This window comes from Tursiops truncatus, chromosome 13, assembly GCF_011762595.2.
Source record: "Tursiops truncatus isolate mTurTru1 chromosome 13, mTurTru1.mat.Y, whole genome shotgun sequence".
Lineage (NCBI taxonomy): Eukaryota > Metazoa > Chordata > Mammalia > Artiodactyla > Delphinidae > Tursiops > Tursiops truncatus.
In genome coordinates this window covers 9505754-9529245 of record NC_047046.1, presented here as the reverse complement: position 1 = coordinate 9529245, position 23492 = coordinate 9505754, and the positions used below count along the sequence as shown (strand labels likewise).

General features: G+C 42.7%; 1 protein-coding gene across 12 annotated transcripts in view; it reads right to left on the bottom strand.

The window, feature by feature from the left end:
• ACAD10 (acyl-CoA dehydrogenase family member 10) overlaps nucleotides 1-23492 on the bottom strand; it is a 49119-nt gene that overhangs the window by 16170 nt on the left and 9457 nt on the right. For 10 of the 12 annotated variants that reach the window (XR_012325144.1, XR_004521415.2, XR_012325143.1 and 7 more), the window contains exons 4-12: nucleotides 22445-22639; nucleotides 18047-18205; nucleotides 17176-17335; nucleotides 15525-15666; nucleotides 10275-10361; nucleotides 8592-8773; nucleotides 4448-4598; nucleotides 3207-3352; nucleotides 2273-2446 (exon numbers count right to left, since the gene is read on the bottom strand). Coding sequence is in view for 9 of the 12 variants with exons in the window: in XM_033836897.2 (XP_033692788.1) it covers nucleotides 2273-2446; nucleotides 3207-3352; nucleotides 4448-4598; nucleotides 8592-8773; nucleotides 10275-10361; nucleotides 15525-15666; nucleotides 17176-17335; nucleotides 18047-18205; nucleotides 22445-22639 (1396 nt within the window). In the remaining 3 variants the exon portion in view is untranslated. The remainder of the gene's footprint in view (nucleotides 1-2272; nucleotides 2447-3206; nucleotides 3353-4447; nucleotides 4599-8591; nucleotides 8774-10274; nucleotides 10362-15524; nucleotides 15667-17175; nucleotides 17336-18046; nucleotides 18206-22444; nucleotides 22640-23492) is intronic. The other 2 variants (XM_033836901.2, XM_033836903.2) reach the window with 1 other exon arrangement.

Sequence of the window (23492 nt, the reverse complement as noted above, 5' to 3'; positions counted from 1 at the left end):
GTGAATGGATGACCAATTCCCCTATTGCAACTGCCTTTCTCGGAAGATTCTGGCACCCTGGCTGAGAGCGACATGCTGCCAGAAAGCCTCGGGTATTGATGACCACGAAGCTAAGGTGTCCCCACAGTACTAGCAAACCCACTGCTGGGCTTCTTTCTACGTGCCTTTTAAGTTTTCATCTCGGAAAATTTCAAAGACAAACGAAACTAGACAGAAGAATATAACGAACCTACAGGTTTCTACCACTCGGCTTCAACAACTGTCAAAGCATGGCCAATCCTATTTCACCCTCTGCCCTCCCCACCCCCACTGCCCTGGATTTTGCTGAAGTAAATCCCAAACACCACATCATTTTATTTATAAACATTTCATTTATGTCTAAAAACAAAGACTTAAAAACACCCACAACAATACCATTATCACACTTAAACAACAGTTAACTATGATGCCTTAATATCATCAACTCTCCAGTCAGAATTCATTTTTCACTGACTGTCTCAAATATTTTTTTTCAGAAAATTTCTTTTTTCAAACAGGGATCTGAATAAGGTCCAAATACTATTTTTGGCTAATGCATCTTTTAAGTCCCGTTCACTCTATAGGTTCCCTTTTCAACATCTGTTCCCCTTTTTTATCTGCTGAAGAAACTAAATTGTTTGCTCTGTGAAGTTTCCCAGAATCTGGATTTTTGTGAATGGCTCTGCCTCAACGGTGCTGTTGAATGTGCTCCGCTGAACCCTCTGTTCCCTGTAAGTTGGTGGTTGGCACTCGAGGCTTGGTCAGATCCAGGTTCGACTTTTGAGGGCAGCATCAGGAGGTATGTAATGTCTGGCTGCCTCTCTCGAGTTCAGCACCATTAATGCTTATTTTCCAGATGCATTCATGTAGTAGGGGTGGCAAATTGGTGACACGCTAATTCTATCATTGGGTCCAGGATGCTTCTCTAAAGAGAAACTTTCTCTCATCAATCATTTGGTTAGCCTGATACGTAATTTATATAGGAAAGGCAGGATAAATGTTTGACTCTCTTCTCTTTATTTACCAATTTTCAGAGTAATGGGTTGCTTTCCTGCCAACCTCCAAAGTCACCAGTGAGACACTGTGTCTTTGTTTCAGTATCATTCTTTACTCATGGATTTAAATATATTTGATGTGTTTCATCCATTTCAGCTATCATCATACTGGTGCTCAAAGTTTCCTGTCATTAGCAAGTGGGAGCCTATTCAGGTTGACTCCTGAGACCTTTAGATATGACCCTCTTAATCTTCAACAACCTCCTTGCTTTCTGGTACGGCAAGATGTTCCAGGTTCATCTTGTGGATATTCTGCCCTAGACCTGAAATCAGCCACTTCCTCCAAGGAGTCCTGGTTCCTTTTGGTGAGAATGGAATTTATAGATTATAATGTGGGTAATTAGGGGTACTTAATGCTATTGGCTTAGTCACTACTTCTAGGTCTTTTGGGTAGATTCTAACTGCTTGCTTTCTACTTGCCTTCCTTCTACATAGGAAACAAACTTTAATCTGTCTTTCTACTTTCTTAAATAATTTAGGGTATAGATTATTTCCATTTCTACCCTGTAGAATTTAGAATTAAAACTAATAACATTGTGCCATCCTCGCATATATATATGAACACTCCATAGGTGACATATGTATATATCAAACCATCAGTTCTAAGTAGCCATACTTAACTTTTCTTCTCAAAAGTTCAAACTTAAAAGATACAGTCTAGAAAACACTGGTTAAATAAAGTATTTTATCATATGTGTATATATGTATATATATATATATATATTTTTTTTTTTTTTTTTTTTTTGCAGTACACGGGCCTCTCACCACTGTGGCCTCTCCCGTTGCGGAGCACAGGCTCCGGACGCGCAGGCTCAGTGGCCATGGCTCACGGGCCCAGCCACTCCGCGGCATGTGGGATCTTCCCAGACCAGGGCATGAACCCGCGTCCCCCGCATTGGCAGGCAGACTCCCAACCACTGCGCCACCAGGGAAGCCCGGAAAATAATTTTATATTTTTCTATATGGTTGAATTCTTATCATGTATGTTTTTACTCTAAAAATTTTTGTGCCTTATTTTAATAACTTAAAAAATTTAAAATATTGATTTAAAAAATACATATATATATATATGATATACACTTAATGACAAATGGTTGAATTAACTGAATCTTGTAGTTCGGTTACGAGAGGGTTTCAGGGCTAGAAGCCCCTTGGCTGTGACTCACAGCCCGAGGCCAGCTCTCCCAGGCCCCCATTACCTGTGAGTGAGCGCTTGTAGACTCCCTGCAGGATTGCAGCAATGCGGAAAAAGGAGAAAGCCATGTAGAAGTTCCAGTTCTCAGTGGGACGGATCCCCATGTGAAGACAGTACATCCTGAAATACTCCTCTGCAGTAGGGATTCCCAGCTCAGACAGATCACTGTCACTCAAACCTGAAGCGACAGACAGACCCAGGACTAGGCAAAAACCCCATGCTGTCCTGTGGCTCCAAGTATTTGAATTCTGAAAATCACTTCGTCCCTTGGAAATCAGCTTCACAACTAGTTCAAAGGGTTATAGCTCATCATTTCAAGATGTCTGGAATCCAGGCATGAAGCTGTTATTCACAATTTGGCTCTTAAAAGTTTCAGACTAAATTGGCAGTAAAGGAAGGAATGAGGGGCCTCCAATTTCATCTGGGCCACAGTTCAGGGTGGATGCATATTATTTTCTACCAGTCATTTGATTAAAAAAATGGTATTCAAAGAAGATCTCGCCAAATTATGAAAAAGATAACTGCAACAAATAAAAAATCTTACCTATTTCCTTCATTTGTAACATTTTGATGGTTTAGAAGCATGTAATATGTTCTGTTCCAAGAATTTATCCTAGGAGTATAACTTATATACAGGCAAAGATATTACTACACAGATATTCACTGCCTTTTTTTGTGGAAGCACAGGGAAGGTAATACTTTCAAAAAAACAAAAACTGGAAACAAATATCCAAATAGGAATCAAACCAAATGCCTTATTAAGTTAATTCTATAACAATGAAATCCTATACTGTCATTAAAAATGATGCTGTAGGAGAAATACTCAATACCTGAATTTCACGAAGCAGCCCAATCACAAACTGTTTCAGCAGAGTTTGCCCCAAAGCTTTGGGAAGAGCGCTGGCTCCATCCCTCACTCCCCCAGCGGCAGTTCCTACCTGGCTGAACGGGAAAGCTGGATGGCAGGTAGTGAGCCAGGCAGCTGTGGGCCACATCGGCAAGGGGGTCGCCTAAGGTAGAGAGTTCCCAGTCAAGGACGGCAAGCACCTCGGCCGTTTCCGGATGGAACAGCACATTGTCCAGCCTGCAGGAGCCACAGAAGGGATGGAGACAGCGCTAAGAACACTGACCGCTAGGGTGTATTCTGTGCTGGGCGTCTTCTGCTGACCCCTTCAGAAGCACTCCCCACCCCTCCCATGTGCCCGGGAGCCTGCATGGGCTGCATCCACCAGCTCCCTTGCCCTTTGGCTCAGCTGGGAGCAGCCAACGGGACACCAGCAGACAATGGGAAGGGGGCCTGCACATTAATTCCCCACCCCCCTCTCAGCAGATAGCTGAGGGACAGCTGTACTCCTCTCCTGAGGGCCACAGCTTTGGTCAGGTGGCCCTCGCCACATAGAGACCATGTCTGGGTTCTGGTAATTACTCCTTCCCGAGATGGTTTTAAAACAGGTCTGCAAGTTTTTGACACTCCTACCACAAAAGAAAGAGTCTAATCCTTCACCCCTGGAAGCAGCTCACTTCTAACAATTATAATACAGGTGGAAGTGGTGCTGAGTGACTCCTGAGACAGGGACAGAAAAGGTGATCAGCTCCCCCCTGGCCCTCTCCCCTCGGAACACACACCTTTGCGACCGTGAGCCACTAGGTAGGAAGTCCAGCTGGAAGCTGCCATACTGGAAAGACCAGGTGGGAAACCACAGAGACACAGAGAGAGGCTCAGGGAGCCCAGCTCTCCTCTGCCCTGGTGCAGGTGTGAGTGAGCCTTCAGGTGATTCCAGTCCCCCACCTGAGACCCACGTCAATGGCTCAAGCAAGCCATCCCGTCCCAGACTGCAGACTCATGAGTAAGATCATTGCTGTGGCTGTTGACAGCCACGCAGCTTTGGAGTTGTCGTTACAGCTGAAGCCCGTGCTTGTACCTTCAGACTCGGGGGGTGGTACTAACTCCTGCTGTTGCACAGGCCAGGCCCCCCATCACAGAGAATAATCTGGCCCCAAACGTCAATAGTGCCAAAGCTGAGAAACCCTGCCTTAAAGGCCACGCAGAGGGAGAGCCCATGTAGTGGATAATTGTCAACTGTAAACTGGGGCAAGACCAGCTGCTTAATTTCCCCTTCAAATACCCTTCCCATCACTTTCCACAACTAAGTATCAGCCCTCCTCATGCCCAGTCGACCTGAAGTCCCCATGCACCACTGTGGTCTGCTGCTGCCTGGGAAGGTGGAGGGGCAGCCACTCGATGAGCCTCTCCATTGGCGGGATGGTGCTGGTTTCCGAGGCTCGATACTGCTTGATCCATGTTTGTACCTGGCGTGCAACATAGTCCCCTGAGGGAAAGAGGATTAGAACATGGTGTGCCACCTCAGCAACCTCCAGAGGTTTCGAAAATCAAGCAGTGCGATGAAACCCTTTGTAACGCCTGAGGCATCTTCTTCCCGTGACTAGAGAATTTCCCACATGATGCTCCTGCCCCCTCAACCTGGAAGCCACTGCTGTTTTATCTTGGCTGGATCTGTGTGATCTGGGCACTGTTCCCAGCCACATAGCCTCCGAGCCTGATCCCTGGCCCTCTCAGATCCTATGAGCTTCCTAACAGCCTTTACTAAATCCCTTCTTGGCTACAGGACAGTGATTGGCTAAGAGCATAGGCTCTGGGGTGGATGCATGGTCTGGGTTTGGTTCCCAGCTCTGCCATTCTCTGTGTGATCTCAGGCAGGTTACTTTACCTTTCTATGCCTTTGTTTCCTCATTGATGAGATGGCCCTCAGAGAGTTGCTGGGAGGACACAATATGTAAAGCCCCTGCAAATGTTCCTGGCATGCAGTAAGTACTGCATGAGTATTTGCTATTATTCAGTTGTTTGCTACCAGAGTTACCACAGTTGAGGAACTTGCAAGTTATATCTGGGACCACAAACTGGAGGGAGCTCTGGAGTTGCCTGGCTCACAGTTAAGCTTTTCAACTAATTTAACCTCTCTAAGCCTCCATTGCTTCATCTGTACAATGAGTGTACTGCCACCTGTATTACCTAGGACCACTGTGAAGGCCAAATGAAGTCCATATATAATATGCCAAACACAGAAGGCTGCTCAATGAATAATGACCATTATTACTGTCCCTGTTATTAGTTGACAATTATTGTCACTATTAAAACAATTCATAATTAATAACACATCACACCACTAGCTCTAAGTCAAGCCCTCACCCCTCATCTGAGAGAAAAATGTTCCCCAGAAGCTTGAAGACAAGGATAGAGAGATTGGGCTCCTTCTGTGGAGTCCACTGCACACTCAGAGCACCCAGACACCTGTCCTTGGGAGGATCCAGCAGGGCTGGATGAGAGGTGAGATCAAAATCCACAGGAATTTAACCCCAAACAAATCAAGCCTTTAGAACTAACTTCCAGTTTTCAGAATTACAGGAAGTAGAAGACAGCAGTAAATGAAATCATCAGGTAACAATCAAAACAAATCTATAATATACTTGCCTGGTCCCTTAAAAAATTCATTAAAAAAAAAACAAACAGTGAGGGGACTGTTCTAGATTCTTTGATCGGATCCCGATTTGGAAAACCAACCAAAAAAACTCACTTATAAAAGATGTAAGGGGGGTAATGAGGAAATGTGAATATGGACTGGGTTTTATAGATTCTGGGAAGATGGTAAATTTCCTTGGATGTGATAATGGTGCTGGGAGATGTCCTTACTATTAGGAAATGTAGGAAATGCGTACTGAAGCTGTTAGGAGTCAAGCGCCAGGATCTCTACAACTTTGTTAGTTGTGCAGATAGAAACAGAAAGAGCTATATAAAGGAATATGGCAAAAGTTAACCATTGTTAAAATCAGTCGTGGGCATATATTATTCACTGTACTATTTCACATTTCTAGAGTTTTAAAATTATCATAATAAATTGAATACAAAGGCCACCAGGAACTGAGCCTTTGCAGAAGGAGCCCCTCAGGAAAATCTCCTATATGGATTTAGGATGTCGCCCTGCCCCCCACGCATACACACCACCCCAGTGCTGTACACACTCCCTTCTCATGGGAAGCAGATGCAGCTGTCCCTGCGGCTCTGGCTCTGTTGGCCACTGGTCCCGAGCAGGCCTGCCAAGGTACTAACGCCCTTCCTCCCCAAAGCAGCCTCCCCTCTGGGATGAGAAAAGAGAATTATGGTTCCCTGCAGGTCCTTGATGGAAAGGTTCTTTGTGATAACTAGACTGGACCTAAAGGATCTGGTCAAAAGTCCCTTTTGATCAGAAATCATGTTGGTGTGCTGTTTCTTTTCCTTACAAATTTAAATTTGTTCTCTTCGATAAATCATATATTCACATGGCTCTAAATTAAAGTGGCAAAAAGGAGTGCAATAAAGATTTTCTCCCATCCCCCTGCCCAGCCACTCAGCCGTTATTCCCCAAAGGCAACCCATGTGACCAATTTCTTAGGCATCCTTTTGGAGATATCTTCACGTGTGCAAATAAACATTTAAATTTATTCAAATATACCAATTTTACACAAATGGTGTACTATCTATATATAGCCAATGCCCCACGCAGCAGCTGGGTTCCTGACATAACTTGAGAAGGAAAGGAAGATCTGATGCCCGGGTAAACTGGATCAGTGAATGTGAAATTTGAGGAAGCTGCTTCATGCGATAAGGCTCCACATACTGCCTGCGGCCCAGGAGGCTGACCCTGAGTCATATAAAATCACACCAGATTTCTGCTTTGTCTCTTTGTCAAACTAATAGGCCAGTGGAAAGTGCATCAAAACAGTCCACTTTAAAAATAAAAGGCAAAGGATCCACTCAGCACATGGGAGAGGCCTCCTTAGGCTGCTCTCTCTCCACTGCAGGATGGGATGTCACATTGCCCGTTGCTTCATGTGACAGAGGCTTTATCTCCATTCAAAACACTAGGACAGGTGCCATCTCCTTTGCTTTTCACATCAGCACTGTGAGGGGGGCAGGGAAGGGTTTTTTTGTTTTGTTTTGTTTTTTACTGAACCTTTACTGTTGAGAAAACTATAACAAAGTAATGGGACTTGCCCAAGGTCACCCCACAAATCAGCACCTGACTTCTGGTCTAGGGCTCTTTGCACTTTGAAACAATGGCTCAATATAGGCAACATCTATGGTCTTTGCCTGCTGACCCTTTTACTGGTAACTAGGGCTCCCAGATAAAATAGAGGATGCTCAGTTAAACTGGAATTTTGGATAAACAACAAACAAATTTTTACTGTAAGTGTTTCCCAATGAGACCACCAAGATGGAGGGGAACCCCACTAAGCTGGTAACTCTGGTCAACAGGTTAGTTAGTTAGTGTATGATAGGGATCAGGCTGCGTATGGAAGGGGTGAAGAACTCCCTCAGTTGGGGCTGTGAAGTCAGCAAGCCTGCTCTGTGGTAGCAAAGTTTCTCAAATGGTTAGTTTTGAGACCTCAGATCATGTGAATGACAGAATTTTAGGTAACTTGGTAGAAATGTGTCAGGAAGTTGATGTACTTTGGACACATACTGCAGCCTTTGATATGGTCCTAGACAAAACTGGCACATTTTGGTTAAAAGCAGAGAAAGAACAAAATACAGCTTATTTGAGAGATTCTTTTTGACCATGGTCAACAAGGCACACTGGTTGAGAGTCAGGTAGTCTTGAATGCTGCAGGGCAGACAAAATGAAACTCTTTGGCTCATGCTAAAGTTTCTGCATGCAAAAGCATGAAGACAATGGTGATGGTGGTTATAAAAGTGTGTGCATTTGTCAACATTCATAAAATGCTACATTTCAATACAACTGACTTCCAGAAAAAAAGAAAAGGGAAAACCTGACAATACCAAGTGCTTCCAAGGATGAGGACCAACTAGAACTCTCAGACATTTTTTAAAAAAAAGAAAGAAGAAAACAGAAACAAATTATACAAACAAATACCTTGGCATAATGGCATTTTAAAAATATATCCCTAAATCTTTCCTCTAAATATTGAAAAGAATATTTAGAGGAAATGGTGAAAAATGGAGAAGAAAATATGTATCTTAAGTACTTTTGGCCAGTATCGAAAAAAAAACAAGATTTAAATGATACAGTGAGATAGAAGTTTCAGGGAAGAGAGATTCTGTAGTCCATGAAGGGATTTATCTCAGGACAAAGCATCTAGGTAAGTGACACTTATACTAAAATGAAAGTGGATTTCCAAGTAGGAAGCTAACAAGCCCACCTCACATTTACCAGTGGTGCCTTAAAACCTTGGTACCATGGAAATCATGAAAGCAGAGGCACCAGTGAGGAAACAGCAGCACAGAAGACAAGCGGCCCCGTGCTCACCGTGTTTCCCATAGTCTTCTAGGCCTGCGGCCTTGAGGTCCACACTGTGAATCTTGCACAAGACTCTGTTCATGGCAGTGTAGATGGCCCGCCTCTGGCTGGGCTCCAAGCCTGGCAGAGAGGGGTCTTTGTAGATGAGGCCTGGGCAGTACTCCATCAGATAGAAGGGAGTGCCGATGACCCTAGCAGGGGCACAGACAGGGTGTTTCAGTGGCCCATGATGTGGCAGGCACTGCTCTGTCCTATGTGTAAGCTTTGAGTGCTGGGTGGGAGTTTGGATCCAGAGTACTGGAAACTTCCTTTTTCCTTTGCACATAAGCACAGGGGTTAGCAGTACGCCCTCCCCAAAGCAATCCACACACACACATCCCTGTCTACACTTCCTTGCCAGCATGCCTCTCTTCTCTTTGGTCCACTTGTAGAAGCCATCGGAATGGGATTAAGTGTGATAATACAGGAAAGCAGCATGTTGAGAGGGGGATTTGGAGTCAGAGAACCAGGCTTAAGTGCCACCTCTGCCCTTCCTAGCAGTGTGATCCTGAGAAACATATTAAAGCTCTCTGAGCTTTGTTTTTTTTTAATCTATAACGCTTCAAAGGATAGTTATAAGAATTAAGGGAGCAAATACATAGGGAATGCCTGGCATATGTTTCTGGCTTCACTGAGGGTTGGATAAGTATCCCTTCTTGTTATTGATGTTATTTTCATCATTATCCAGTGGTATGAATGGCATATACAACACCCCAAAGTATTAAGGTGACACACCAAAATGTCATTAATCCATCTTTTGTCACTACTAGAAATCAGTTTAGTACTCCGAAAAGTTGTTTTGAAAATTCTACTATTATAACTATTCATCCTGACTCGAACATGGCCTAGATATTAAATTATATTATTAAATTATTTTTAATTATCTTAAATGTAATATTGCTGTGGTTATGATAGAAAATGTCTTTATTCTTAGAAGATGTAGGCTGCCTGAAACTTACTTCAAAAGTTTCAGTGAATAATAATTTATATACATACATATAAGATATACTTATTAACTTACAAAATAATTATATAATTATTTAATAAAACTTATTAAATTATGTTATAAAACATTTTTAGAAAAATGTTATATATAATTAACTATTTCTATAAAATTATTTTATCTATATAGTACACCTATTCACATATATACGCATACACATATATACATATACATAGAAAGCAAATGTGGCAAAATGTTAACAAATGTTTTCATCTAGATGAAGTGTAAATGGGTGCTCATCGTACTATTTTTTCTTCTTTCAACTTCTGTGTATGTTTCGAAATTTTCATAAGTAAAAAATCGGGAAAAAAGAGACAGACTCAGAAAGCATATTATAAAGCAATTCAAAAACAGTTTAGAAAGCCCACAATAAAAAATTAATTAAAACAAGCAACATGAAGCTAGATGGACATATATTTTTTTAATGTTAGAAAAGATGTTTCCTACCAATTCTCACGAAAGCAGGCATTTATCTTTCAGGATAACTTAAAGATCTGTGAACTTCTAGGGGAGGTAACTATAAAATCTCTTTTCTCTTCTACCCAAATTTTACTTGTCTTTACTCTAGCAAACTGGAATGTGAGTTAGTATAAGAACTTTTCTCTTCTGTAGCTTGAATACACAATAGAAAAAATAAATCTGAACATTACCTTGGATCCTCACAGAGGTCAAGAACTTTGGGGACAGGGACTCCAGCATTCGCAAGGGCTTTCATTATCCTGCCAGAACAAAGAAAACTGAGAGACACTGCTGAATGAGATGACTGGATTTTCTTGAAATTATTATTATTTTGTTTGTTTGTTTTTGTTTTTGTTTTTTTTTGCAATACGCGGGCCTCTCACTGTTGTGGCCTCTCCCGTTGCGGAGCACAGGCTCCGGATGCGCAGGCTCAGCGGCCATGGCTCACGGGCCCAGCCGCTCCGCGGCATGTGGGATCTTCCCGGACCGGGGCACGAACCCGTGTCCCCTGCATCGGCAGGCGGACTCTCAACCACTGTGCCACCAGGGAAGCCCTGAAATTATTTTTTGATTTAAAAATTTTACATGCAGAAATTAAAATGGAATGCTAAAATTTAAAAATTTCAATTGACCCAAGAAGGCAAAAAGGCAAGGAGAACAAAAGACAAATGGGACAAAGATCAAACAGCAAAATTATAGACCTGAGTCAAACATACTGATAATTACACTAAAGTTAATAGAGTAAACATTCCAATTAAAAGACAGAAGTTGTCCTACTGGGTTCAAAAGCAAGACTTAATATACTGTCTATAAGGGACATGCTTTAAATATAAAAACATAGATAGAAATAAATAAATAAAATAAAATATGAAAGGATGGAAAGGGAAGTTCCATGCAATTGGTAAGCATAAGAAAGCTGGTATAGCTATATCAATATTAGAAAAAGAGACCTTAAGGCAAAGAGGACTACCAGAGATAAAAAGGGACATTTCAAAACAATACAAGAGTTAATTCACCAGGGAGATATTACAATCATAAATGTGTATGTGCTTTAAACAACAAGGTCCTACTGTAGAGCACAGGGAAGTGTATTCAATATCCTGTGATAAACCATTATGGAAAAGAATATGAAAAAGAATATATATATAAAAAAATACAGCATAAAAAAGAATATATATATTTATAACTGAGTCACTTTGCTGCATAGCAGAAATTAAAACACAACATTAAATCAACTATACTTCAAATTACAAAAGTAAATAAAAAATGTGTATGTGCCTAATAAAAGAGCTTCAAAAATACCTAAAGTAAAAATTATCAGAATGAAAGACAGAAACGGACAAACTCACAATCATAGCTGAGACTGTAAAATGCCTTTATCAGTAACTGACTTTATCAAAACTACACTAACTAGAAAAAGTAAGACACAGATCTGAACACCACCACCAGCCAACTTGACCTGATGGACATTTCTATAACACTCACACAGACACTGCAGGATACACATTCTTTTAGAGTGCACACAGTATATTCACCAAGATATATCACGTACTGGTCCATAATATAAGTCCTAATAAATTTCCAAGTATCAAAATCTTTTTTTAAAAATAAATTTATTTATTTATTTATTTTTGGCTGCATTGGGTCTTCGTTGCTGCGTGCGGCTTTCTCTAGTTGTGGCGAGCGGGGGCTACTCTTCGTCGTGGTGTGCAGGCTTCTCATTGCGGTGGCTTCTCTTGTTGCAGAGCTCGGGCTCTGGGTGCACGGGCTCAGTAGTTGTGGCTCACGGGCTCTAGGAACACAGGCTCAGTTGTTGTGGTGCATGGGCTTAGCTGCTCCGTGGCATGTGGGATCTTCCCAGACCAGGGCTTGAACCCATGTCTCCTGCATTAGGCAGGTAGATTCTTAACCACTGCACCACCAGGGAAGCCCCAAGTATCAAAATCTTACAGAGTATTTCTAAGACCTCAGTAGAATTAAACAAGAACTTGTTGCTATGTGATAGCTAGAAAAAGCCCAAATATTTGGAAGTTAAATAACACACTTCCATATAAGCCATGGGTCAAAGAAGAAATCATAAGGGACATTAGAAAATATTTCAAACTGTAATAATAATAATAAAAACACATGTCAAAATTTGTGGGATGCATATGTGCTTACAAAGTAACATAACTTTGAAAGCTCATATTAGAAAAGGAAGATGTTAAATCAATGGCCTCAGGTTACACCTAAGAAGGTAAAAATACACCCACAGTAAGAAGATGGAAAGAAATAAAGCTCAGAGCAGAACTAAATGAAATAGAAAATAAACAACAGAAAAATTAACAAAACTAAACATTTGTTCTTTTAAATTATCAACACAATGATAAATCCCTAGGTAGACTGATGAAAGAAAGAGAGAGAAAATACTATCAATCCACAGCAGGAATGGCAAAGATGGGAAATCACTACAGATCCTACATACATTAAAAGGACAGTAAGGGAGGACTTCCCTGGTGGTGCAGTGGTTAAGAATCCGCCTGCCAATGCAGGGGACATGGGTTCAAGCTCTGGTCCAGGAAGATCCCACATGCCGTGGAGCAACTAAGCCCGTGCGCCACAACTACTGAGCCTCTGCTCAAGAGCCCGCGAGCCACAACTATTGAGCCTGTGTGCCCAGAGCCCATGCTCCGCAACAAGAGAAGCCACCTCAATAAGAAGCATGCGCACTGCAACGAAGAGTAGTCCCCGCTCGCCGCAACTAGAGAAAGCCCACGCACAACAACGAAGACCCAACACAGCCAAAAATAAATTTAAAAAAAAACAAAACAGTAAGGGAATATTTTGAACAATAAATTCAACTGTTAACATGAAATGGACATATATAACTTTATATATTTTATAATATAATTTTATATATTTTAATAAATGTACAAATTCCTTGCAAATTACAATTTACCAAAACTAAGGCAAGACGAAATAAAATACCTGAATAACCCAATATCTATTACATCAAACCCATAATCCAAAAACTTTTCCTAAAAAACCTCCAGGCCCGATGGGTTTACTGATAAATTCTATGAAACATTAAGGAAGGAATTTTTTTAAATAGAAAAATAATGAGTCGGTCTTATCACCAATAACTGGCTCCTGCTTTTGGCTGCCTGCTGTCCTTTCCCCTTTTCATGTTCTGATAGTAATACCTAGACATTCCTTTGGGAAACAGCTCTCCCCCACTGTAGGTTCACATGGTTTGGGTGAGAGTGACTCAATCCTGATTCCAGGGTTGAGCACAAGACCCAGATTTGGCCAATCTGAATAATGCATCCTCCTGACCACAGAGACTGGTTCAGGAACAAAGCTGTGACCCACATTGGGCCAACGAGTCAATCTCAGGAGATATGCTGGAATGTTCACTGTGGTTATCAAGGAGGGAAGTGTTGAGAGATGGAGACAGAGAATGAATGGGTCCTGGTGACATTATTTGGGCCCCTGGATCCAGCCATACCTGAAAGGTTTAGATAATGAAGCCAATACATTTTACCACTTCTCCTCCTTTCTTTTTTTTGAATGCTTAAGTCAGGCTAGGTGGGTTTCTGTCACTTACAATTTGTACTAACAAACTACCCAAACATGACCAGGGTAAACATTTTGGTGTGTTCCTTTCCAATATTTTTGTTTCAATGTACAAGTCTTTACAAAAAACATAGTTAAGATATATATAGTTTGTATCTGTTTTTGCTACATTAAAATTTTATTTTCGGCAGAGTCCCCTGGTGGTCCAGTGGTTAGTACTCGGCACTTTCACTGCCATGGCCTGGGTTCAGTCCCTTATTGGAGAACTAAGATCCCCCAAGGCACAATGGGTGGCCAAAAAGGAAAAAAATTTTATTATACACATTTTAATTTTATTATAGACATCCTTTTATTGGCTGCAATAACAACATAATCATTAAGACTGGGGTATGGAATCCTACCAGCCCTGGGTGTGAAGCCAGACTCCATCACTCACATACTAGATGTGTGTCACTAGGCATGTTGCTTAACTTCTTTAAGCTTCACTGTCCTCATCTATAAAATGGAGATCATATTAGGACCATATCAGGGAGTTGTGAGAATGGTTTGAATTAACAGTATATTCAAAGCATTTATTTAGTGCCTGACACATACTAAACACTCAGTAAATGTTAGCTATTATTGTTATTGTTCCAACAAGCAGAAATACCAAGGTTTGCATAATCATTACTCATTTATTGTACCTGTAGGTTTCCAATTTTTTTATTATAAACTACACTGCAGTGAGCATATTAATGCATAAAGCTTCTCTCCCTATTTAGAACTATTTTTTTAAAGAGAGATCCCCTATTGGAATTAATAGGTATAAAAGTATGACTACCCTGAGGTTTTTATAAATTATGTTATACTGTTTTCCCAGTTTTCCAAATTTGATTTGGCATTTTATAAGCAGATACCATACACATTTCATCTTCAAATGCACATTTTATTCCTTTACTAAAACGGAAATTCTGTGCATTCTTGGATTTTTCGATGTCCTTCTAACACTCCAGAATTCCTCAGTACGCTAGGAAGTTGGTGAGAGTTCACAAGCAGGAGGCACAGAGACAGTGGGAGTTTTGCATTTCAGGGTTTCTCTTCTACAAGCACACACTCACTATCACATGGGCACATTTAGGAATGCTCACAAATAGCTACAGGTTTCTTCCTGTAGGCTTCATAAACGAACCCTGAAGGCTTCATAAATGTCAGTCATCAGTCCCTGTAACACTTAAGTCAGATTCAAGGAACCAAAAAGTCAGAGGGGAGACAGTAAATGGTGAGAAAGAAGAGGCCAGGAGCCGCAATCACATTTTCCTTCTACTCCCTGCAACTTTCCTTCTGCAGAACATGATAGGCTGGAAGGAAGGCGGAAGAGGAAGAGAAAGCCGTCCAGGAGCGGAAGCCCCACTCTGGAGTCCAGTCATCGCATGGCCACTCACCGTCCAAGAGTCTGGAGCTAGTGTTTTTCAACCTACTATGTTTAAATTTTCCTATTCACAAAGCAAAAGATTTTATTTTGGATGGGTTGTAATACATTTATCGTTTTAAACATTTTATTATGAAAAATATCAAACATACATAAAAGTAGAGGGATTCATATAAGGAACCCCAGGTTTCAATAACTATCAACTCACGGCCATGCCTCCTTGGGCTATGACCGCACTTAATAGAGGCTCAAAAAAAGTCTAGTCTCCTAGAGGTTTAGGTAGAGAAAAGAGAAAACAAGCTCCCGAATAAAATTAGGTGACATGTTCTTATCAGAAATAATTTTGGAGAGTCACACTTGTAATTTTAAATGTCTCAAGGCACTTTCATGGAGTGCTGATTGGCCAGCTCAGGGGCTGGGCTGCGGAGGCCGGGGATGGCTGGGGATGGCAAGCACGCCCCCAGCTCTGAGAATTTACCTGAACTCTCTCTCTATTGCATGCGTGGACGGGAGCAGTGTCCCTGGCGGTTTCTTCCTCAGAACCAGCTGATGTTTAGCCAGCCTGATGTAGTAGGTGGGATTTGACTGCCCGTGATCAAACTGAAGGAGTTCCAATGGGCCTGCAAGTTTGAAAGCAAGGAAAACTCAGACCAGCTCTGGAGGACAAATGTGGACAGACATTCTTTCTTTCTAACGAGTACTGCATGTGGATGCGGAGCGCCCTGATTTGGAATGATCTGTCAGGAAAGCAGCTCCTCCCGGGGTACCAGACGTGACTGCGTCCCAGGCATACCCCCCACCTCCAGCTCGAGTCCAGAATATCACACTATGGTGTGGCAAAGGCCACTGGATTTACACCATGACAATTTTCACTTTGTGCAGGTGTCCAATTTTGTCCTTCTTGCCAACTCCTGCTCCGTAAAGAAAAGTCTTTTAGTTCTGTTTGTAAAACACAAGCACAGTCATGGAAACCCATCTTGCTAAATGGAATGCTTTAAGCCGAGGATGAAAAGTGCCCTCACTTGAAAAGTGTGCCCCTCACCCCATACCCGGCCACACCACGCCTGACAATGACGTGACAGCTGAAAGGAGCTATGCAGAGGCCTGCAGCTCGAGCCAAAGCTGCTTTCAGGAGATGCGTTTCCCACCCCAGCAGGCTAAACTCTGAGGCTCCCTTGCAGAAACAGCCTAGTTAACCCTAGTCTTCACAATGAGATGAACTCTACACACAGATTCGCAGGAAATGGGAGTTTGCCTGACTTAGCTGGTCTCATCAGAAAGGGTCCCTCAGCTTTGCAGAGGCTCTAAGAACAATCCCATCACTGGAAAAAAATCCTGATGCGAAGCTACATACAAAGAGTACTTTCAAATGGTACAGATGAACCGGTTTGCAGGGCAGAAATAGAGACACAGATGTAGAGAACAAACGTATGGACACCAAGGGGGGAAAGTGGCGGGGGGTGGTGGTGGTGGGATGAATTGGGAGATTGGGATGGACAAATATGTATAAAATGGATGACTAATAAGAACCTGCTGTATAAAAAAATAAATTAAATTAAAAAAAGTACTTTCAAGGATCAAACTTTATCACCAGGTAGAAATTTCTTCAAAAGTTCATGCAACTATACTTTAATAAAATAAATTTAAAAAGAAAAAGGTCATGAGGCACCTGTTTTTCTGAGGATGGAATGTGAAGAAGGAGCTAGAGGTTCCTTCTCTAGCTCCTTCTTTGAAGAGATAGAGACGGCTTGTCACATTTTAAATTCGTGCAACTTTTAAGTCACCTTCACAAAACAGGCTGTCATCTCAAAAATATTAGAAACACTCAAACACCCCTGGGCACATACTGCAAGTTCCTCTCCTCCGGGACAGCCCTTTGCAGGCGATTGCTGCCACACCACACTCTCACATGGAACAAGGGCCAAGTACACTTTGGGGATCCGTAAAAAAGGAAGTCAGTGCTTTTTCCCAAGCAAAACAGAGCAGCACTCAGGTCCATGGGCTCACTGAGCCCACTGGCTATTTGCTTCACCACATGGCGTCTTTGTCTCCAGCATATTCCACTAAGGACTGAAAGTGAGAACCAGACTGAAAGCCTAGCCTTTACCAAAATGCAGAAGCTTAACTACCTGTGGCTTGGGTCCCCAGTAAGTCTTTGAGGTGCTTCTCCAAGGAGTCCTTGGGAATTTCCATCGTCTTTCTCACAGGGCGAGTGTTTGGAACAGCCATTCTCAACGGAAAACCCAGAAGAGTTTCCAGTTCCTTTACTGCAGTCTCTGGGTCATGAACCTGGTTTCACAGAGAATACTGATCATGGACACCCAGTCAACCCTGCCCCACCCTCCTGCCTGTTCTCTGAGAGGGTACTTTCTTAGAGGGAAATATAGAAGAAGTCAGTTCTCTGAGCAAGGACTTTGCAGCCAGGGGAGTCAGCTCATGAGAAAGCCCCAGAATGAGTTTCCTCCTCCCATTTAATTCCTAACCACATTAAACTTTCTTATCTGCTGGGAAGAGTGCCGGTTAAGACTGAATGATACTCCCTTGTGCCAGGAAGGCAGAATATTGTGTGTAGTGTCCACTCTGTCCCTACGGGCCTGTCAGCTAATAACAAAAACCCAAATGCAGAAAGCTAGACAGAGACCCCCACCGCCAACGTGGCTTCTCCTGCTTCAAAGCATTGGGGTGGCCCGTGTGTCTGGTAGCTGCTGGGTCCCCACCCAGAGCAGCATCACCAGGCCAGCAGAGCTGTCACCCGAAATGTCTTAAGCCTGCCATTCACCTCCCTGTGTAACTCTTTTCTCATTCTGCCTTATTACTTCCTATTGAAAATACAAGTGGCTAGTCACCTAGATTTCATAATCAATAAAAACTAAAAAGACTATGGCAGCATGGGTGAAAACCACCAGAGGCAACTGCAACTATGAGTGTAAGAGGACTGCGTAGAGATGCTTACACTAGTGCCTGGGGCACAACAGGGGTTCAAAAAACAGTGACCTTTACCTTAATGATGTGAATACCAAGGCTGGCAGCTGCTTTTAGATTCGGCCCAAGATCATCCAGAAAGATGGACTCAGAAGGCTGCCGGCCTAGCCGCTCCAAGCACAGCTTGTACATCCTGGCGTCTGGCTTGCAGACACCTTCCAGGCAGGATTCCACAACCTGAGAGGGAGGGACAGGAAGGAGAGATGAATGTCCCTAAAAGTGGTGTTCCCACACACACCCAGTATATTTTCTGAAAAGCAGAGCAGAAGGAAGGCAGTGGAGATTTGTTATAACAAGTAACTTAAGAGTGTCATGATATAAAATGATGTTGCTTTTTTAAGAGGAGTGATTTGGAAATACTGGGTTACAACCTGAGGGAAGATTCAGAAAACCAAAGTTCTGGTTCAGACACAGTGAGTGACCTTGTGCAAACAGCGAAGGCACTATGGGCTTCAGGTTCATAGTCAGGAAACACTAACAGTCATCTTACCTATCTTTTTTTTTTTTTTTTCTTTGCAGTACATGGGCCTCTCACTGTTGTGGCCTCTCCCGTTGCGGAGCACAGGTTCCGGACGCGCAGGCTCAGCGGCCATGGCTCACAGGCCCAGCCACTCCGTGGCATGTGGGATCTGCCCGGATCGGGGCATGAACCCGTGTCCCCTGCATTGGCAGGTGGACTCTCAACCACTGCGCCACCAGGGAAGCCCCATCTTACCTATCTTAACGGTAGCTGGGAAACTTAGTGAACTTCAGTGTGCTCCGAAATGACATAGCAGTTTGCTAATGTTAGGTATTGTGAATGCACAGAAAAGCTGCACGTTTCAGTTTTAGGGAAAGTATTTCACCATTTTCTCAGAAAGAAGGCACTGTTTACTGTTATAAAAGAAACATGACTTTAATGTCCATATTTCAGAAGTTAAAAAACAAACAGCTGTACTCAGCCTAGACAGATAAATCCCACAGGAGGGCTAACACCAAAGAGATTGTCAGTGGCAAAGACATGGTTCCCTTTCATGCAAAGAGCCTCCTGTATCCTGACAGCCTTGCTTCAACCTGTATCTGATCCAGAACTGGTGGGGTGCTGCTGAGTGTTCAGGAGAACCCTGAAACAGCTGTCTCAGTGTCAGGCTACCTCTGATCCAGCAACCCCAAGTCCTCTGACACTGTCCCCATGGCTTGATCTCCTGTGAGCAGGCCTAAAACGTCCATAGAGGCCTGTAACCAATACCCTCTGGTCTGCCCAAAGAATAGAACTAACTCCCTCAGTCACTCCTGAATTGACCCTCGCTCTCCAAGACCAAGGACAAACCTGAGGGCCCCTCCCTCTCCTCCAAACTCCCATTGTTCAAGGTTAGAGGAGAACTGCCTTTTCAGACAAATAAATGTTCTGAATAAGTTACTGACTCTTCCTGGTCTCCTAAGGACCTGAATGAGCTAAAAGACAAAGAAGCTCCTTCTAAAGAAAACGTCAACAGTGGGTAGCAGAGAAGCCAGGTGTTTCAGACACCAATAAAGGCATCATGTGACAGGAAGGCAGCACAGCTGTACCAGCCGAGACAAGAGGAGAGGGGGAGCAAACCCTGGGGGTCAGGGCCAAGTCTGCCAAGCAGACACCTCCTCTCAGAGGTGAGTACATTTGCAGACGTGAAAAAATTCCTGAGATTTAAACTGGATAAGATCCCTGGACTTCTTGTGTTCTATTTTGCCAGATGAAAAATTTCTGGGGTTGTGTTTCACAACAATGTGAATATACCTAAAATTACTGTCCTGTATAATTAAAAATGGCTAGGATGGTAAATCTTTTCTTTTTCATTGTACTACATTAGCATTTTTTATTTACTTTTTTTAAAAAATAAATTTATTTATTTATTTATTTTTGACTGTGTTGGGTCTTCGTTGCTGCACACGGGCGTTCTCTAGATGCGGTGAGCAGGGGCTACTCTTCGCTGTGGTGCACGGGCTTCTCACTGCAGTGGCTTCTCTTGTTGTGGAGCACGGGCTCTAGGTACGCAGGCTTCAGTAGTTGTGGTGCGCAGGCTCAGTAGTGTGGCTCACGGGCTCTAGAGCGCCGGCTCAGTAGTTGTGGCACACGGGCTTAGTTGCTCCGTGGCATGTGGGATCTGCCTGGACCAGAGCTCGGACCTGTGTCCCCCGCACTGGCAGGCAGATTCTTAACCACTGCGCCACCAGGGAAACCCCTAGGATGGTAAATCTTACATCATGTGTTCTTTACAAAAAAAAATAATAATAATGTAAAAGTTTTTACTTAAAAAACAAAGTAGATGGGGACTTCCCTGGTGGTCCAGTGGTTAAGAATCCGCCTCTCAATGCAGGGGACATGGGTTTGATTCCTGGTCGGGGAACTAAGATCCTACATGCCACGGGGCAACTAAGCCTGTGCGCCACAACTAGAGAGCCCGCGTGTGGCAGCTACTGAGCCCGTGCTCTCTGGAGTCCACGTGCCACAACTAGAGAGAAGCCCGCGTGCCACAATTAAGACCCAACACAGCCAAAAAAACCACAAAAAAAGACATTACCCATTGCTTACACCTGGACACAAGCAAAATTTCAGATATAAAACATCCATACTAAAAAAAAAAAACCAAAAACAAAGTAGATGAACAAAATTTAAAAGCCACATACACGTCAGAAGAAACAGATTTCTGTGACATTGAAAAGTTCAGGAACAGCCTCCAGGGATGATGGGGATCACAGGAATGGTTCCATTAGCTTTACTTCTACCAAAATAATTTTTTTCCTTATAGCTTTAGAGAACAAAAATGTAAACCCTTGCTCTTGAGGAAACAGATTTTCAAAACTCCAGGTCTCCTGCAGACATAGAATATGAAAATGGATCTGAAAAGCACACGCCAGAGAGCCTGTGAAGCCTGAATAAACAAGTCCATTGTTTTAAAGAAGCTCACAAGTCCCTACATAGTTGAAGGGCCCAATACGAGCCTGGCCAACTGATTTTGTCCAGATGAAGATATATCCCCATAGCCACACTGGAGGGAAGGAATTTCTGAAAATAATTACAACGTATTGCATACTTACCTATCTGCCAGGCACTCTGTAAAGTGCTTTGCATGCATTATACTCTGGGATCCACACAGCTACCCTAAACAAAGAAAATTCCTACTCCTGAACTACAGGTGAGGAAACCGAGGTTCAGAGAATCAAAGCTACTGCTTATAGCAAGCTGCAAGACAGGATTCAAATCCGGCTGAGGTCCCTGAGCACCAGAAGGGGAGGATGCTTGGAGGAGGGCTGTGCTGTGGACAAGCGGGGAAACCAACAATTAAAGTGGGCAAGGAGCCAGGCAGCTGTGCAGAGGGAAGAGAACTCTATCTCTGACTGGCTTTGTACAGGAGGAATGAGGAGGTGGGAGGTGAAAAGAGCATTAGGTTGGGTCGTTAATTTCCCATATTTGTGCTCTGAATTTTCTGCCTGTCAATCCAACTAGATTTGATGTTCTAAAATAGCACTATCCAATAGGACTTTCTACAATGTTGGAAATGCTATACTGTCCTGTCCGACACAGTAGCCACTAGCCACATGTAGCGACTGACAACCTGAAATATGGCAAATGCATATTCCAGAGGGCAGGGCTTGTGTCCGTCACACTGAACACAGTATCCCCTCATGCCTAGCCAGTGCCTGGCACACAGTCACTGCTTAATGAGAAAGTGTTTTCCAACCGAATGAAGTTTAGGCAAGTCAATAATTCAGTAATTCATATCTGCCCCAGGATAACGATATACTTTCTCTTAGGGAAATGGGGAGTCTTTCACAGAAGTAACCTCCTGGCACAGAAGACCATCTCCTGACTCGGAATCTTCTCAGGTACTTTCATAGTCTAGCCCTTCATGTGCTGTCCCATACGGTAGCCACTAGCCATATGTGATTATTTATATTTAAGTTGAAATGAAATAGAATTCCTCAGAGCCATTAGCCACATTTCAAGTGTTTAATAGCTGTATGTGACTAGTAGCAACCATACTGGACATTTCCCTTACTGCAGTGGGTTTGTTTGCACAGCACTGGTCTAAGGATTAATGCCATAGAAATAGAGGGCAATGGGGTTGGTCTTTGAAGAGAAAAGGTCAAAGGGCCCGTTAAGAGGTGAGGGCTGACGAAAGTGCATGTGTTATCTGATGACTAAGGTTCAACTCCAGAATGAAAGGGAGTCTTGAAAGCTGAGGTTTCAATCAGTTATCAAAGCCCATAAATGACTGACCTTGCTGAGAGCTCAGTGATATTTTACAAGTCTTGTTTCCCACCTGTTATGTTTAGTCCTAACTGAGTCAAGTGTGTGAATAAAAAACCCATTCACTCCAGATCTACTGAGAGGCAGCACTAATGCTGCATCCTGAAGCAAGGACACAGACTTGATTCAGATTATTCCGGATCACTTACCACATCAAACTGTTTCCGGTCCAGGGGCAGAAAGCTCTTCCCATTGGGAAGATAAAAATTATTGCTCAAGACTGCAGTCTGAAGGCCTTTAGCCCGAATCTGAGTTATGGCCTCAGTCATCACTGGGAACGGCTTTGCCACTCGCTCACTGGTCAGCAGAGAGAAAAAGGAGTCCAGGGGCACGGAGGTCTTTGACTAAGAATGGGGGAGGGGAGAGGAGAACCAGCCATCATTAAGAGTAAGAACAGCTTGTCACCGACACAGAAAAACACATATTCCTGGCTTCCTACCACTACCTGGTGTAGGACCCCAGGCCTTTGGCTTGCTGCCAAAAGGAATTCCCTCCCTCAGCCCTTGTGCAGAACTTTGTATATAAGGTTGTAAAAAGTGGCTTAGAATTAGAGTTACAGTGGTTAGGGAATGGAGCTATTTATATCAGTATTCCAGTTAAATGAGTTCTTTATTTCACTCACTCATTGTCAATTTTAAAAAGATTCAGAAGACCCTAAGAGGTACATTAAACTCTATAAGTGTATTAAGCAGATGTAACTTAATTTTTAATGATCCAGAGACATTTGATGATTCTGCATTGCCTCAACTTCACCATTACGAACTGAGTGTCAGTTTCTGATCAATTTTTGTGTTTTTAAATTCAATCTCTGTGGGTTTTGAAAACTCTTATTTTATCATGTTTCAAAATCTGCAAGGCCAAGTCTGCTATTCTGATATACACGCACATTTTACAACAGCTTTATTGAAATACAATTCACATACCACCCAATTGACCCATTTAAACTGTAAAATTCAACGCTTTTTAATATATTCACAAAGTTGTGCAACTATCAACACAATCCGTTTTAGAACATTTTCGTCACCCTGAAAAGAAATCCCATACCCATTAGCAGTCGTTACCCATTCCCCCCCGACACCCCAATACTCCCAGTCCTAGAAAATAACAACTCTATTTTCTGTTTCTATAGATTTACCTGTTCTAGACATTTCAAATAAGTGGAATCATACAATATGTGGTCTTTTGGGTTGGCTTCTT